This window comes from Solanum verrucosum, unplaced genomic scaffold (assembly GCF_900185275.1).
Source record: "Solanum verrucosum unplaced genomic scaffold, falcon-dt-bn FXZP01000268.1, whole genome shotgun sequence".
Classification (NCBI taxonomy): domain Eukaryota; kingdom Viridiplantae; phylum Streptophyta; class Magnoliopsida; order Solanales; family Solanaceae; genus Solanum; species Solanum verrucosum.
The window spans coordinates 4,623,476-4,641,652 of NW_026019957.1; the positions used below are offsets into that span (position 1 = coordinate 4,623,476).

At 32.4% G+C, this 18,177-nt stretch overlaps 2 protein-coding genes across 2 annotated transcripts; one reads left to right on the forward strand and one right to left on the reverse strand.

The window, feature by feature from the left end:
• Nucleotides 1–8,440: 8,440 nt before the first annotated feature.
• LOC125814394 (uncharacterized) lies at nt 8,441–12,172 on the forward strand. Its single transcript, XM_049493843.1, has 3 exons — nt 8,441–8,931; nt 9,692–9,814; nt 10,420–12,172. The coding sequence occupies exons 1-3, from the start codon at nt 8,548–8,550 to the stop codon at nt 11,956–11,958; spliced, it is 2,046 nt and encodes a 681-aa protein (XP_049349800.1). The 5' UTR covers nt 8,441–8,547; the 3' UTR covers nt 11,959–12,172.
• A 2,776-nt stretch (nt 12,173–14,948) lies between these two features.
• On the reverse strand, nt 14,949–17,514 carry LOC125814422 (NEP1-interacting protein-like 1). The gene is made up of 5 exons (XM_049493870.1): nt 17,253–17,514; nt 16,254–16,405; nt 16,089–16,172; nt 15,367–15,531; nt 14,949–15,213 (listed from the first exon to the last, which is right to left on the reverse strand). Exons 1-5 carry the CDS (start codon nt 17,413–17,415, stop codon nt 15,091–15,093), a joined length of 687 nt encoding a protein of 228 aa, XP_049349827.1. The 5' UTR covers nt 17,416–17,514; the 3' UTR covers nt 14,949–15,090.
• Between the last annotated feature and the right edge of the window lie 663 nt (nt 17,515–18,177).

Here is an 18,177-nt window from a genome sequence, read left to right on the forward strand (position 1 = left end):
TTGAGGATGAGGAAATGTTTTTAAACATATGAGCATGAGTTAAATTATTAGGAGTAGTATTGAGCATCGATATGGGGACGAGTTCAGACAATTCAATGTCCTCATAAACCATGTATGTCAACGTGGATAAAGGGTCATACCTTTTAGATGATTCCTTATTGCTTTTTAAGCATAGCTTAGTGGATCCACTTAGTTGAGGATGTCCTATACTCCCGCAAGGTATAGGACAATTTTGGAAGCGTGGGCGAGACATTGTATCATCACATAGATCATAGTGATGGTTGTCGGTTAGAGAATCTCCCATATAAGAGTAAAGAGTTACTATTGTATTTTAAATACATTGAGTTATTATCTACTGTTTTAAAAGCTTTTTTTATAATGCATCTTTATTGTTGCTTTTATATTGAACTGAGTTGAGTACTTCTGAGTTTGAGTATCCTTGAGTTGAGTTGAGTTGAGTTGAAATGAGGTGCGTATGTTCTTCCTTTTTAACAGTTCAAGCATATGTCTGTGCTTTAAAGTTCCCTTTACATGCTCGTACATTCCATGTACTGATGTCATTTTTCCTACATCTTTCATGATGTAGATACAGGTAACCAAGGTCATCAACAGGCGCTTTGTTGATACCACTTACAGTTCGAGCTAGCTTTGGTGAGCCTCCTTGCTTCCGGAGGATTTCATTTATATCTTTCAGTTTTTTTAGGATGTCGTGGGTCTTGTCTCAACTTCCATCATAGTCATTAGAGGCTTCATAAATAGACAATAGAGTTTTGAGAAGTCTGTTTCATTTTCCATTGTTAATGTTTTAGACTTGAGTTGCCTCTTTTGGCCAGTTGAATGTTTTCTTTAAAATATTTTGAGTTTATCTATTTTGAGATATTGAGTTAAATCTTTACATTTGAGGTTTAGTTATGGTTGAGTAAGTCTTCCGCTGAGAGTTGAGCCAGGTCAAGGGTTCGTTTGGGGCCAACAATAGTTCTCGAGTGCCGGTCACACCTAAGGTGTAGGCTCAGGGCATGACAGACTATGAGGAGACTTTTGCACCTATAGCAAAAATGACAACGGTGTGAACTATTATTGTCAGTGCTGCTTCACAAAATTGGTCTCCTTATCAAATGGATGTCAAAAATGTTTTTTCTCCATAGTAATCTTAAAGAAGATATTTATATGAAACCTCCATCTGGTTTTTTCTCATCACCTACATCAGATCTATGCAAGTTGAAGCGGTCTTTGTATGGATTAAAACAAGCTCCTAGAGGTTGGGTTGATAAGTTTCGATCAACTTAACTACAGTTTTCTTTTTAATAGAGCAAATATGACTCATCTTTGTTTCTTCGGAAAACATCTGCGGATTGTGTTTTTCTTTTGATGTATGTAGATGGCATTATTATCACAAGAACCGATTCTTCATTAATTACTAGCATGCAACGACAGCTTAAAGATTATTTTCATATGAAAGATCTTGATACTCTTACATATTTCTTGGGTTTGGAAGTTCATAATGATGCTTCATGTGTGGTTCTAAACCAACACAAATAATTTGTATCCAAAATTCTTATCTACCTTACATGTTTTTAATTATAAATTTCCGACTTAAGTTACTTTAAAAAAATTGATCTTATTTTTAATAAGAAAAATGGTACACGTAAAATTTGTCAACAATGTCAACTATAAGAATTTTTATAGTAGCCAAGATAATAAATAGTTTTCCCATGTCACCTAACGCATTCAGAGTGTTACACTATTTTATTATATTTAAAAGAACTTACTAATATTATTATCTATTTATAAATTTTCTCTTAATCCTGGCTAGTGAAAGATCGACTAGACATGATCATCTAGTGTGTGATCATTCAGCTTCAAAATCATACAAAGAGCATGTTTGGATGAGCTAATTATAAATTGACAATATGTAAATTTAAGTGCAAAAATTAATTTTATAAATAAATTGTTACAAGTTTGGATTTAGATGATGAAATCGATAATAAAAAATTGATGTGTTTGATAAAATAACCAAAATGCCCTAAATATTGTCAAAAAATGATGTATATTAAAGGGATAAGGGTCTGAAAAATACCTCAACTTTGGTCGGATTTGTTGTTGCAATACTAAACTTTCATGAGGACCTATTACCTCCCTAGACTATTTAATACCGTATTTTAAACATATATTTGTCCACGTGGACATAAAAAATAATGTAAAATTATAAATAGTAATGTATCCACGTGGGCACATATATACCTTTAAAATACACTATTAAATAGTTCAGGGGGTAAAAACTACGGTATTAAATAGTCTAGGGAGGTAATAGGTCCTTATGAAAGTTTAGTATCGCAACAGCAAATTCGACCAAAGTTGGGGTATTTTTCAGACCCTTATCCCTATATTAAAACTAATTGTTTGTACAAAAAAACGAACGGCATATACAAAGCAAAGAAATTTGGTAAAGATTATGTATTGTATACCAAAGACTTTAATATGGAGGGCTAACCATAGAAAATAATCACTATATTGATTTTATCTTGTGCTTGATTTGGGACATGTAAATAAATTGGAGCATAATTTATATTTTCTCTCGATAATATATAGAACTTTTTTTTATAATAATGTTGTTTTTATTTGCAAAAACTTATTGTAAATTGATGAACATACAATAAAAATTGATCCCCAAAGAAAATTTAAGTGTCATATTGAAATTTTGTTAAAATGTGAATGTTATATAGAGGTTTGACAAAATTTATGCCTTTTTCCCCTTATACATTATGCCTTAATTAAATTTCATACATGAGTTTTAAACTTGATTAAACTTTGTGAAGGCATAATTTCATCTCTGTTACTGTTATTAGTATATTGGAACAATAATCTAACACTCGAATTCATAAAAATAACAAATTGAGTAGTAAAGGAATCAAGATTTTCGCTATATATAGAGAGCTAAAAGTATATTAAAAAAATAGTGAGCACACGAATTAGGGAATTAAACCTACAGTATATCATATACATAAAAATAAGGCATGATACATAATTGTGTCGTTTTAATATGGTCGCATTTCACATTTATGGTGTGCATAAGTAGAGACTTAAAGTTGTATAAAGTTGAAGAAGTAGACACATAAGTTCTACGTGGCATAATACACGTAGGACACAAATTGCCGTGTAGGACGTGTGTGTTTTTCACTTTATACTAGATTAAGGGTGTGTTTGGTATGAAGGAAAATGTTTTCCATGGAAAATGTTTTCCTAGAAAATGTTTTCCTGGAAAACAAGTTGATTTTTGACTTATTTTCTTATGTTTGGTTGGTGAGTAGAAAATATTTTCCGGAAAAGATTTTTAGTGTTTGATTTATGAATGAAAAATATTTTTGAGAAATTTTTTTTTTTTTTACTAGAGTAGAAAATAATTTTTGAAATTGAAAATAGTTTTTAAAAACAAACTTAAATTTTTTTTGGGGAGTGGGGGGGGTGGTAGGGGGTGGGTGAAGGGGAGGGGGGTCGAGGGTAGGGGTGAAAAATTGAAATTATTTTTTAAAAACAAACTTAAATTTTTTTTTTGGGGGGTGGGGGTCGTAGGGGGGTGCGTGGGGGGGCTGGTAGGGGTGGGTGAGGGGTCGAGGGTTGGGGTGAAAAAATAAAATTTTGAAGTTGAAAATATATTTTAAACACAAAATTAAATTTTTTTTTGGGCGTGGGTAGGGGGGGTTGCTGGTAGGGGTTGGGTGGGGTGGGGGGGACTGGATAGGGGTGAAAAAAATGAAATTTTGAAATTGAAAATATTTTTGAAAAACAAACTTAAAATTATTTTTTTTTTGGGGGGGGGGGGGGGGGGGGGGGGGGGGAGGGGTTGGTAGGGGGTGGGGTGGGTGGGGATCGAGGGTAGGGGTGAAAAAATGAAATTTTGAAATTGAAAATATTTTTTAAAAACAAACTTGAATTTTTATTTTTTTGGGGAGGTGGGGTGGGGGGCTGGTAGGGGGTGGGTGGGTGGGGGTTCTAGGGGTGAATAAATGAAATTTTGAAATTGAAAATATTTTTTAAAAACAAACTTAAAATTTTTGTTGGGGGGGGGGGGGGGGGGGGGGGGGTGGGGGGCTGGGTAGGAGGTGGGTGGGGGGTCAAGGGTAGGATGAAAAATTGAAATTTTGAAGTTGAGGATATTTTTTAAAAACAAACTTAAATTATTTTATTTTTTTGGGGGGGGAGGGGGGGGTAGGGGTGGGTGGGTGGGGAGCTGGGTAGGAAGTGGGTGGGGGGTCGAGGGTAGGGTGAAAAAATGAAATTTTGAATTTGTAAATATATTTTAAAAACAAACGCAATTTTATTTTTTTTTGGGGGGGGGGGGGGGGGTGACTGGAGAGGGGGTTGGGTGATCAAGGATCGGGATGAAAAAATAAAAATTTGAAGTTGAAAATATTTTTTAAAAACAAATTTAAATTTTTTTCTTTTTGAAGGGGGTTGGAGGCTGATAGGGGGTTTGATGGGGGGGGGGGGGCGAGGGTAGTGGGTGGGGGTAAAAAAATAAAAAATTGAAATTAGAAATATCTTTTAAAAATAATTTTTAATATTTTTTTGGGAGGGGGTGGGGGTAGGGGTGAGGGTGGGGTAAAAAAATTGAATTTAAAAACAAGCTTTAAAATTTTATTTTTTTTTGGGGGATGGTTTGAGGGTAGGGACAAAATAAATTGATTTTTTTAACAAAAAAATAATTGTAATTTGAAGTTGGAAGAGAGTTTTGGAAAATGTTTTCCTTAAGTTTAGAAGGGAAGTCATTTTCCTTAAATTTGAGGAAAATGAGTTGATTTGGAAAAACGTTTTCCAAAATATTTAGCCCAACCAAACATGAGAAAACTGGAAAACATTTTTCGGAAAATATTTTCCTTCATACCAAACACACCCTAAGTGTCTACTTATGCACATTCAAAGTTGAAGGGAATAAATGTAAGTTGAGGCCAAGTTAAAGGGCATATTTTATGTAATGCGAATTTAATTTTGCTACGATATAATTAAAATTCAATTATATGATTAAAGAAATAGTAATATGAATCAAATTCCATAAAAAATAATATAGTAACAAACATTACAAATTACAAATAAAATGTTGCATCAAGTAAATAGTTACCAAACATTACATTTTCGAGTCCAACTGCAACAACAATAAAGACAGAAGAAATGAGGAGAATCATAGTCTAGATACTTATAAATAAGATAGGCAAACACAAGCAAAAAAACCTCAATAGTATAGCGCACAAAAATGTATGTTATTGATAAAAAAAGAAAAGGGAAAAGGGCTCGAAATATATCTGAACTTTGATCAAAATCGATGTAACAATCCCAAACTTTGGGCAGGACCTATGACCTCATGCACTATTTAATAGTATATTTTAAAGATATATAGATACTCACGTGGACATCATAAATATTGCATCATTATAAATAGTAAATTCTCTAGCTAGGCACTTATATACTTTAAAATACATTATTAATTAGTGCAAGTCCTACCCAAAGTTTAGAATTGTTACAACAATTTTGATAAAAGTTGGATATATTCCAGATCTTTTTCCCAAAAGAAAATATAAACTAGGGGTGTCAAAATAAAAGCTCAATCCACCGAATTCATTCAAGTTTGGATAGGTCAAAATTTGTCCATTTATTAGCTCAATCTATTTCACCTACTCATTTAGGCCCATAAAGAATTGAGTTGGTATGTAGCCCAAATTAACTCGTGAGTGATCTTATCAAAATATGTTTTAAAATAACATTTATTTATTTCATATGTTATATATAGTCATAATAGAGACGAGAGGGAGTTGCTCGGATGGTAAGCACCCCTCACTTTCAACCCGAAGGTTGCGAGTTCGAGTCACCAATGGAACGAAAGGGGTGGGAGCTCCTAGAGAGGGTTAAAAAAAAAATATTAATAGTCATAATAGAGAAAAGTAATGATTTTGTTAAGAACTAAAAATATCAAAGAACAAAATAAAGGAATTAAATCTTAGTGAGAATTGAGCGGGGTGAGTTATCATCCACATTCTATCTCATTTTAGTCAAACTATTTCAACTCAAATAGCTTTTGAATGGTCAATAACTCACCCATTTATAAACTTGTCTTAATTACACCTCTAATATAAACTCTATAAATGAGCACATGGTGTAGGTCAGAGTAAAGTTAAATGACATGTACACTCAAATTGCCTTAATTTGACAAAACAAATACAGGGTATCCCAAGACATTGGATTCGTACAAAAACAAATGAAGCAAAATGCAAATTTGTCCTTAGATCCACATCTATAGTTTCTTATTACTTACAAAAATGTTTGTACTTTGGTTCATTGATCTCACTCTATGTTTGACCAAATAGGCGGGTCATAATAGGGCGAAGTCAAAAAATTTATTAAGTGTATTTAAAACAACGTGTAATTTCCTTTTATAATGATTATTTCCTTTGTTAGAAAGGTCTTTTTTATGAGGAAGTTATAGTTCTCTAATATTTGATTATCAAAAATATTTTGAAAATACTTTTTTTATCCAAAAGAAAAAATCTTACTACTATCTTAACTTATAACTTTACATTATTTACTTAAACATTACTATTATTCTTCATCACTCAAACATCCATGAAGATATTCTTTAATTTGTTAATATTATTATTAGTCTTTGATATATAGTTTTCTTGAAAATATTTTTCTACTTGTCAAGCAAATACCAAAAAAATATTTCTCACTAAATATGACTTTATTTATACTAAATATGTATTAAGAAAAAGGGAAAGTGATCAGACGGAAACAGTTTACACATAAATACTATTTACACTAAAATATATTAATTTACCAAAAATAATTATTGTAATCTTCTTTTTACAAAAAAAAAAAAAAAGAAAGTAAAATTGACTAATCAAAATTGCCAAATAATTGAACGGGGAAGTATTTATTAGCGGTGTCTTATTTTTATTTTCTGATTCAGTACAGAATGCTTATCAGGTGATTAATTAGATGTTTACGTTTAACAATTCAATTTATCGATTATCGACTTTTAAATAATTAATCCACCAAATTAACAAATACGATATTTGTTGGTTTGGTATAAATTTAGTAGTTATCAATCGATTTATTGGTTAATCAAGAAGGTAAACTAAAGTAATTATAACCCAAGATTTTGTTCACGAATGGTGGATGATTGTTAAGAAAAAGTACACTGCTTCCATCTCATTGTCAGTAGAGTACTATTGACCTCATTACAAAATTTAACGCATAATATATAAATGTGTCCTTTAATTTAATTTTAATTTATATTAATGTCTTTTTTTAATTTTGAATATATATGAGTAGATATTTAAATGTGTATCAAGTGACATACACATTCTACGTGGCATAATAAACATAGGATGTCACGTAAGATGTGAATTGTCACGTAAGACACCATATAGATATTTATTCATTGTACAAATGTAAGTGTTTACTTGTGCAAAATCAAAGTTGAAGGACATAGATGTTAGTTGATGTCAAGTTAAATGCCTTGTTTATCTATCATGCCGAAATTCAATTGTACCATTTTGTGTCATTGCAGTGGCATATGTGAACTCAACTATTAACTGATAGACTTATTACATAAATGTGTTTTTAGCTTGACTTGAGCTGACATCTATTCCCTCTAATTTTGGTTGTGTAAAAATAGACACACACTTCATATGTGGCACAAAACATGTAGAACATGAATTTCCACATAGGACACGTGCGTCTAGTTATAAAACTATTGAATAGTTTAAGTGTCTATTTGTGCACACTCCAAATTGGAGAACATAATTATCAATTGATGCAAGTTAAAGAGCGCATTCAAGTATTATGTCTAATGATAACATAGATGAGCCTTTTGTTAAACATTGATAGCATATTTAAGTTTTTCACCTCATATAAATATGATTCTTCGATGCCCCAAAATTCTATTTTAATAGTTGCTTCAAAAAATCGTATGTATCTAATTAATCATCTTGATCGAGAAAAGTATTAAAAATATCCCTAAACTTGACGCAAATTATTATTAGTTTTGTACCCAAACTACTGACAGTCTTAAAAACATTCATCTACTTACATAACTAAACATAAATACACCCCTAATTTGCAACAAGATATAACAAGTGGTCACAAACTCTTATGAATTTTTAAGTGTTTTTAAAATCGTTAGTTGTTCAAAAATGAATCTAATAGTTCACACGCCCAGTTTAGGAGTAATCAAATACTTGTTGACAAAACTAATAATCTTAAATATATGGAATGATAAAATTAAAATATATCATCCAAAAAAGTTGTTTTGAATGTACTAAAAAGAGAAAATTTAAGACAGAGAAAGGAGTAAGGACCTATTAAAGTAATATGTCCTTTACCTACAAACCCCTAATAAAACCAGTAATAATCTAAGTTATAGGTTTGATTTACACTCTGCTTCTTTACAAACCACAAAGAGATCGCACAATCTTCGCTCCTCTCCTGCCGGCGCAGTCATCGGAACTTGAGAGAGTGAAAGAGATGAGTAATGGCTGAATCTGTGAATCGATAATGAAGATCACCGGCGACAAGGCTGAGCTACCGGCGGTTACGTTTCCCGGACTAGATCTCTTACAAAAACCGACGAATACTCGTAAACCGCCTCGAAGGAAAACGAACAACTTCGGCGCTGGAGTGAAGTTGCGGAGAGACATTGGAGGAAATACTCCTAAAGGAAGGAGGAGTAGGCCGGAAACTCCTCTTCTACGGTGGAAGTTCAACGAGGATATTCATGACAATGGTTCTGTAAAGGAGGAAACTTCGACGGTGGAGGTTGATCGGAAATGTAGTCGGAATAATAGTAGGACTGTGGTTTCTGTTAGGAAGTTAGGTGCGGGACTGTTTAGGCAGCAGCAGCTGCCGGAAGTCAAAAAGGGTCAGAAGTTAGGGTTTCAGGTATTTTTCTTCAAATTGATTTTTAGTTTTTGCTAATTTAGGGCTTTTGTAATTTGGTTGTTGCTGTATTGATATTAATTGTGGATCTAGCATTTATATTATAAGGTACATTGACTTGGAATATTGATGAATGTAGCAAAAAAAATTATGCTTGGGATAATTAGGAGTAATAGAGAAAAATGGAATCATTTCCGTACTAGTTTTTTCAATTGAGATTTGTCCATTTAGACTCTCTGGCATAACTGATTGTCAATTAATACACAGCAAAATATAATATTTTGGTTATTTGAAACTAATCGATTCTTACCTATTTGCTTGTTTTTACATTAGATGGATTAGTGCTTACTGATTTTGCATTTTGTTGAATTTGGTTAAAGCAATTACGGATGAGTAATTAGGAAACGAAGGAGAAAAATTTAACATTTTAGTTCTCTATTTTCGTGAATTTGATATAGAAGAAGTTTGTCTTGGCCCTCTCTATTAAGTTTGAGAATTCTCTCTTCTGGTCACTTTCGTGCAACCGAGGAGTACTTTCATGCCGTTTTCTTTAAGTTTTCCAATTCTTGTATTTGTCTATGTTCCATTCTATACTGCTGTTAAAGCCAGCTATTGGGACCAAACCCATGGCCCTTTTATGCCCATATTATTACCTTAGAGTTAGAGTAACGAGTAACTTGAAGGGTGTTTTGTTGTTTTAGATTCCAAGTTGACAAGGATTGTGCACCATTTTGGAGTTAATAATATTCTTTCTTCCATGCAGGCTGGTCGGGTTGAGATGCCCTTTCATTTTCATCATCACAGTAAAGTGCATGACTCTCTCATTAATGATCCAGTGCAGAGTCCTCGGTCTGTCTTTGGTCCAACTAATGGCCTTTTTCACAAGGTATGTGACTTTTTTCTTAAGATGTTCCGAGTCTTTTAACTATTTAAGCTCATTATGTGGGAAAGTTCTAGAGTTTTCAGGGCCCAGAGACATAGTCCTATACAATGTAGTAGGTGCAAGGAAATGAAATCGCCCCTTATAATTCTCTCAAAATATTATAAATGCTGTTTTTGCCGTCATAACCTTGCGTATGAAGGTCATAGAGTGTCTAGAACATGGACCTATGCATAGTAGGTGCAGGAAATGAGATTTCCTCTTATGTTGAAGGGATGCAGTTCACACGGAATGACTGAACATTGTCTTTCCCTTTATATGGGTAAGTTGGAGTTGCCTGAGATACGGTCTTTTACAATATAGTAAGTGCAGGAAACAAAACTCCACTTATGGGGTTTATATTCTTATGCGATGGAATAGATGCAGGAAGATTGACTTTTTAAGGGTCGGGTTTCTTGGCTGTCATCATTCCGCAAATTTTTTTGGGTAGATCAATTTTTATTATATTTAAGTCTCGTGATCTTTGTATTTAAAGTTTAAACACTATAGTCTTCTATTTCAATTGTTTCTGTTTATTATCTAATCTTGTTGCAATTCTCTACAAAATGCAGCTAGAAACCTCACTTCAGTTTTCCCATTCTGCTATGGAGGGGGCAACAAAGTGGGATCCAGTTGGCTGGACAACAGCGGTGGAAACAAAGAAGATATACGGCTCTCAGAAGCTTCTTGATCAACAAGTGAATACTGCTTCAATGATCTCTTCTCTTGAGGCAGAACTAGAGTGTGCACGTGCCCGAGCTCATCAACTTGAGACAGAGCGGCATTCATCAAAAAAGAAACTCGAGCAGTTTTTGAGGAAACTTAGTGAAGAAAAAGCAGCATGGCGGAGCAAAGAGCATGAGAAAATTCGTGCAATTATGGATGACATGAGAGCTGACTTCTCCCGGGAGAGGAAAAACCGAAAGAGGCTGGAAATAGTCAATTCCAAATTAGTTAATGAATTGGCTGATGCCAAGTTATCAGTAAAACGCTATTTGCAAAATTTTGAAAAAGAAAGACAGGCTAGAGGGTTGATAGAAGAAGTGTGCGATGAATTGGCCAAAGAACTTGGAGAAGACAAGGCTGAGGTTGAGGAAATGAAGAGGGAATCTCTGAAGTTCACAGAAGAAGTAGATGAAGAAAGAAAGATGTTGCAGATTGCTGAGGTTTGGCGTGAGGAACGGGTCCAGATGAAACTAGTTGATGCCAAGGTGATGCTTGAAGAAAAGTATTCCCAAATGAACAAGCTTATTGGAGAACTAGAATCATTTCTGAATTCTAGAGGTATGAGTTTTGATGTGGAGGAGATGAAAAGAGCTGAGCAACTCCAACAGGCCGCTGCCTCTGTTAGCATTCGTGATATTAGAGAACTCACTTATGAACCACCAAATCAAGATGATATTCTTTCCATTTTTGAGGATGTTCATTTTGTTGAACCTGATGAAAAGGATATCCAGCCATGTACATTTAGTCCTCGCTCTCTCAGTCCTGATGGTGTTGTTTACGACTTCCGCAGATATTCACAAGCATATGTCAATCAGAGTGCTAATTTAGAGGAAGAGGGAAGTGAGTGGGAAACGGTGACCAATGTTGAGGAGCAAGGTTCCAACTATTCTCTTGAAGGAAGCATTTCATCCGTCAACAAGAATTGCCGGCACAGCAATGTATCAAGAAGTAGAGCAGACTCAGAGGGAATTGGTGATGATGTCACATCGGTTTCAGAGATTAGTGAAGTATGTTCTGGACCAGCTCGGCAACTTACAGAGTTGTCATCTGCATCGAAACTTTGGAAATCACGCCCGTGTAATGGAGACAATTTCAAAATAAAATCACTAGAAGGAACTAAAGGGAAGCTGTCAAATGGAAGACTATCTAATGGGGCCATTCTTTCTCCGGATCATGGTTCTAGTAAAGGTGGCTTTAGCCCCTCGGACCTTGGCCAGGAATGGAGCTCACCTGAGTCTGGCAACTCACAAATAGCACGCGGGATGAAAGGGTGCATTGAATGGCCGCATAACTCTCAGAAGAAAAGCTTAAAAGCAAAGTTATTGCAGGCAAGAACAGAGAGCCAGAAGGTCCAGTTGCGCCAGGTCTTGAAGCAGAAGATCTGAGGTAAGAGTTCTTATTACATGAGCTTTGAAGCCTCCTGTCAGCAGGTGTATCAGTAAAAAACCAAAACAGAATTCAACAATATCTTTGATAATAGTCTGCTCACTTTAACTTCATGGAGAATCATGTCTATGTATCGATAAATAACTATGTCGTCGTAACTATATAAGGAGTTAAGTGTAATTTCAAAGCTGTATTATTTGGTATTCCTTAATAGCTTATCTGGCCATTCATAGAAAATTTTACCATGCGGAAAGAAATAGTACTTGCAGATTTATTGCTGCCTTTCAAATAGCGCGTTAAAAGTGTTCTGCTGAACAGCATGTTAGTCCATTTATGCGTAAATTCAAAACTCCTCTACCTACGTTAACCATTTTGTGGCCATGTCGTGTCTATTTTTCTGTGGGGTGGAATGGGGGACTCCTCTACCATTTCTTGGCCATGTGAAGTCTATTTTTTGTGGGGTGGGGCAGTCATATTTAACGTTGTCATGGAGAAGATAATAGTACTCTTGATGAATTAGATTGTCCTGTTATTTTTTTCAAGACAGAATCCTAAGATGAAAGGTACGTGCTGATAAGTTATTTTAGTATATAACTAGTATTTGTACCCGCGCGATATTTTTAAATCTCATAATTTTTAAATTAAAATAATTTCAAAATTTTATCATTCACTTTTTTAAAAAAAAAATAGTTATAATACTACTTTATTACTATTTATATGATCATATTAACTTAATGTTTTAGTACACAATTTTACTTATTATTATACTATTCTAATATCTATAATCAACTACGTTTTTTTTTTTTGAAGTTTTTTTTATATAATAATTTAACATCTAAGTAAGGTAAATAAATAAATTTAAAAAAAGTGATTTTATTTTTTAGTCATATTTTATGGAAATATGGTTTCAAATATAGGATATGAAATTTTCAAGAACGTGTGTAACTTCTTTGAAACTAAAACTATTGTGGGATTTTGAATTGTAAATAGTTTTCAATTTATTTATATGGACTATTTGAAATTTAATTTTATCATATATATATATATATATATATTAAAATCGTGCATTTCTTTTTATTTTATCCTCTATTTATGTATATATTTTAATAAAATTTAAAATCCATGAAGGCTTCTGACTTATTTTTTACCCTACGTAGGAAATTTAAATTAATAACTAACATGTGTCGTTGTTCTTATTTAATTTAGTATATTATTGATCTAAGAGTCTAGTAGAAATAACTTAAGTTTGTATCATCTTTATGAGATTACATGAGTATATTGTTATTTATAATACTACTTAATATTGTATTATGTAAAATTCACGATTGAATTTGATTCCAACGATGAATTTAAAGTTTTAATCTTTAATTTTTAATATTTTATATTTTAGCGTTAAGTTGAATTTAAAATCATTCCTCACTCATATCTCAATTCAGATGGATAGATCATAACTATTTTTTTACTCTAATTCTAAGAGACGAAAAAGTTCTTCATTTAGCTTTGATAATTTATTTTAAAAAGTATAGTTTCAATTTAGTGTTGAAATTAATAGGGATAGTTATAACCATCTTATCTCTAAAAGAAATGCAATTATAGGACTCTGAGTTTAGTTAGAAATCAGTTTAAGGTGAATTATAGGAGCCTAAAAAATTCGTAGTTGAAACAAAAAGGATAATTTGTTGCGACCTTTTAGTGTACTTTTTAAAAAGTTATTACTTGAATTCTTTCACTTTTTTCAAATGCAGATATGATCAGAAACAACACAATGAAATAATTTAAGAAAAAAGTGATGATCATTTAAATTCCAATAAACTAAATTACTATGCTTAGCCTCTTTTTTTTTGCTAGTACAGTAAGAGTAATAATCAATTAATATAATTTACATTAATCACAATAATAGTTATTAAACTCTTGCAAACATATTACTGCAGCAACAAAAATAAATGCTTACTAAATAATCAAACAATGCTATTCATTTGATTCAAAAAGAAAAAAGAATAACCAAAATTAAAATTATACTACTTAACACAATTTTTTGAGATAGTTTTTAATAGTTTCTAACTCTACGCTTCATCAATCTAATGTGTAACACTGGAAACTGAAAAATATGCAACAACAAAAAAATTTAAATATTCATATCATTCTTATAATTCAACAAATATAAACAAACTTTTATAATCAGAAAATACAAAACCTTCTTTCGAAGAGCTCTTTATGTATTTCAAACAAATTCAAAGAAGAGATATATAAGGGAAACGGGAGCGCTGATTTCATGATAAATATATCGGACACAAATTTTTTTTAAGAGTCAATATTTTATTTTGTTTGTAGTTTATCCTCATAGATGTAGATATATATAGATATTGAAGAGAATTTTTAAAATTTTCGCAAAGCTGTGTTCTTCATAACCACCCAAGAAAACTGTCCTATTTTTTCGTCCCATTTTTCTATTTCTAACTTATCTGATATTATTTTTCAAATATAAATATTTTATTTTCAAATTTATTTTTCAACAACTGTTAAAGATTTCCTTAATTGGTGGAACAACTCCATTTTCTTTTTTCGTGTTTGAATTTTTTTTATTTTGAAATAGAATATTTAAATTAATTTTAATTAAACATCATTAATTTCTAACGTATCTAATATTTTTTTTGCTGGATATAAATATTTTTTTTTCAATAACTGTTAAAGATTCCCTTAATTGGTGGAACCACTCCATTTTCTTTTTTCGTGTGAATTTTTTTTAATTTTGAAATAGAATATTTAAATTAATTTTAATTAATTAAAAACCTTTTTTTTAGTGACATTTTTTCTTCTCCTATTATATATAGATAGGTTGTTTCAAGCATTTCTATCGCGAGTTCCACAGACAGGCATCTACCATGAACTACGTACAACCAAGAATCACTGAACGGAAAAGGACTCAACGTACATATAGTGGGAAGTGGAGCTAATAACTGAGAACTGTTTTGCTCAACAACAGTAAGAGTTTCAAATGGAAGAACATTGGTTCCATTCATTTTGCAAGTTTTGATTGATGCACAAAATTTACATTTTGTAAGCAAGTTACTTGCAGAAACAACTGCAGCATTTGTTTCTCCTTTTAGGATTTAGTAGTTGTTCCTCAATCCTCAGATTTCTTCTCTACAAATTGGACAACTTCCATGTCTGATTAGCCACTCATCTATGCATTGTGTGTGGAACGAATGTATGCAACTTGGTAGCACCCTTGCCGAGTCCCCGTCTTTGAAATCCTACAAAACGATAAAAATTCAACTTTTATACACTGACAATGTAAATTAATTGGAATTAGTTACCTAGAAAACAGTGTAGATTAAATAGTTTTTATACTGACGATGTATATAAAGTAGTAAAGGTAAATGATTAAATAGGCTTTAGTGGCTCACCTGCAGGCAAATTGCACAAGTGACTTCTTGAGATTCTCTATCTGTATTCACTGAGCAGAAATTGTACTTTGGCAACTTCTTTATGACCTCTTGTGATAACCCTTTGGTTGCATTGATATCAAAGATGTCAGATATTTCCCTCAAACTTGACTCCACAGTACTAACCTGATTTTTTTTTTAAAAATGTATACAAATTAATTAGTTTAGGCATGCACCTTATAATAACCCAAAAATGTATGAGGTTCTGTGTCCAATCCAACACAAATAACTACTAGAAATAAAGGTTTTTTCCAGCGTGAATTAATAAAAAGTTTTTGCTATAAAACATGATTTTTCCACTCATTTCCCACTTAACTAACTCAATGGGAAAATGCATGGTGAGAAACGGATTCTCACTGAAATAGTGGGAGACTTCCTAATTTTACGGAATGAAACCATTTTCTTTCTCAGCGATTCGATCGAAATATAAGTGGTAGGCATGATGTTTTACTTATTTCCACTCATTTCCCGTCGAATTTCACTAATTCTTATTAAAATAGTGGGAAACTTCCTGATTTGTCCATATGACAATATAACTATCTTTTATTTTCTTATCGATTCAATCAAAATATCAATACGAATAACCACTGGACATTTTCTAGTGCAAAACTAATAACTTTTTAGTAGTGAAATTTTGTATCATTTTGAAGAGTCGGAGCAACATATTAGTCATGATGTCTTACTTGCCACTGATAAGCCTTGAGAACAGCTGGACTAACCCATTCCATGAATACCTTTCCATTTACTAGACTACATACAAGTGCAACCTGCATGTAAAAAATTAGGACATCAACAATTTCTCTATACAAACAGTATACTCGAGAGTCTTTTGGAAACAGTTTCTTTACCTTAGAAAATGGTTCTCCGTTAAGTATAAGTTCGACTAATTGGACAGTTGTAACAGCTCCGGTAACAGCACCAACACCGGCTCCTCGGAGTAGCCCTGTTTCTGTTGTTTGTCCTTTAATTGCTCCTGTCACTATCCCTATTGTCGCTCCTCCTGATACAAATAATTAATTTCATCATTACTAATTAATTAAAACACCTAACTTAGTACTAAAGTATTAAATTTTGAACCCATATATATCGTGATTTCAAATCTCGAGGTTAAATAGTACTCTATTTGTTCAGTAATAATTGTCCAGTACTATTGACTCGATATAGGGATCAAGAAACAGTAAACGATAAAAGTAATTTTACCAAATTATTCATATTAAATACAAGTCATCTAAATATTGAAAAATGAATAGTATTTATTAGCAAAGGTAAAATAAACACAACATAATAAACTATTTATTGGTTTTATAAACTGGAAGTATTATTAGACATTTTCAAATTAGTATAGTAGACAAGTGAGTATACTGACAATCTTATCTAAAGACAGAGTTTGGCTTGCACCCTTTGTTATAGAGATAAACACGCTTTCACGTTTTCTTTTAAGTACCAAAAATGGCCGAAGATTTTTAAACTACAATTAATGAAATCAATGGTAAGTGGAAGTTTGGCAATGTTTCATAATAAAATCTAAAGAAAAATAAATGGTTTTTATTTTTAAAGTGGAAAATGATAATTGAAATTAACTTAAAGTTGTGTTTGACCATTAATACAAATTGAAGTATTTTTTTTTACTTTTTGTAAGTAATTTGGAGTAAATAAAAGTATAAAACACTTTTTTATGATCTTCAAATTCTGAAACTCAACTTTAAATTGAATTCCAGAATTTTACGGCCAAATGTGTTTCTAGAGTTTAACTCCAAAAAAAAAAAAAGTGAAAAATTTTCATGACCAAACGTTCGCTCAAAGTATCTTAACGTCCAATTTTGTGAAATCGAGAAAGAAATACATACCTAAAGCAAGAATGCACATAAAAAGAGCCCAAATAGTATTCTTTATGACCATCAACAGGAGTCCGGAAGAAAAGCCAGCAAATCTGAAGAAAACCCAAGTGAAAATACACTCTTTACTCTTTACTAGTAAAGTATAAATGCAAGTAAACAAATTGTTCGTCATTTGAAAAAAAATGAATTCAGTCCAGAGCCAGAAAACTGTTACAAGGTCATAAAGATATGGTAAGAGAAATAATAAAGAAGGTAGAATTATAGAGTGAAATTTTTTGTGTAGGAAGAAAGAACAAGTGAGTAGTTGAAAGTAAAGGCAAAGTGCATTTATAGCGGGGGTGTATGTCATGGTACTAAGAGGAAAATGCATTTAGATCTTAGAGCTACCACTCACGTGCTAACTCATGCATGTGTTGTTCAAGTGTAAATGATCAACTAATCACTATGATCGGATCATGGCCCCACATTCAAGATTTACGGTGTGTTTCGAATCGTTAAAAAATAAGTAGATTTCGTACTTATTTTATGATGTTTGATATTTATAAATTAGGCAAATACTATGGGATGAGATAGAGGATATGAGTGGGGGTAGTGCGAAATGGGGGCTATAGGGGTGGAGGTGGGGATGGGGATGGGATAGGGATAGGGAAGAGACAATTAATTTAAAATGTTGTTTATGGAACTTATTTTTTCTATTTTAATTAGAGACGTCATTTTCCTTCATACCAAACACATACCTAATCTACACGAGTATATGAGTTTGTAGACGCTCATACTGTGTAAAAGTTTATTTCAAAAATCAAGGCAAAAGTCTATTCTGATCCATCTATGTCAAATTTAGAATTTTATTTAAAAATTGATTTACCCATCAGATATAAACTTATGCGCCAAATATCAACTAAAAAATATTGTTAATCGACACTCAAATCCATGA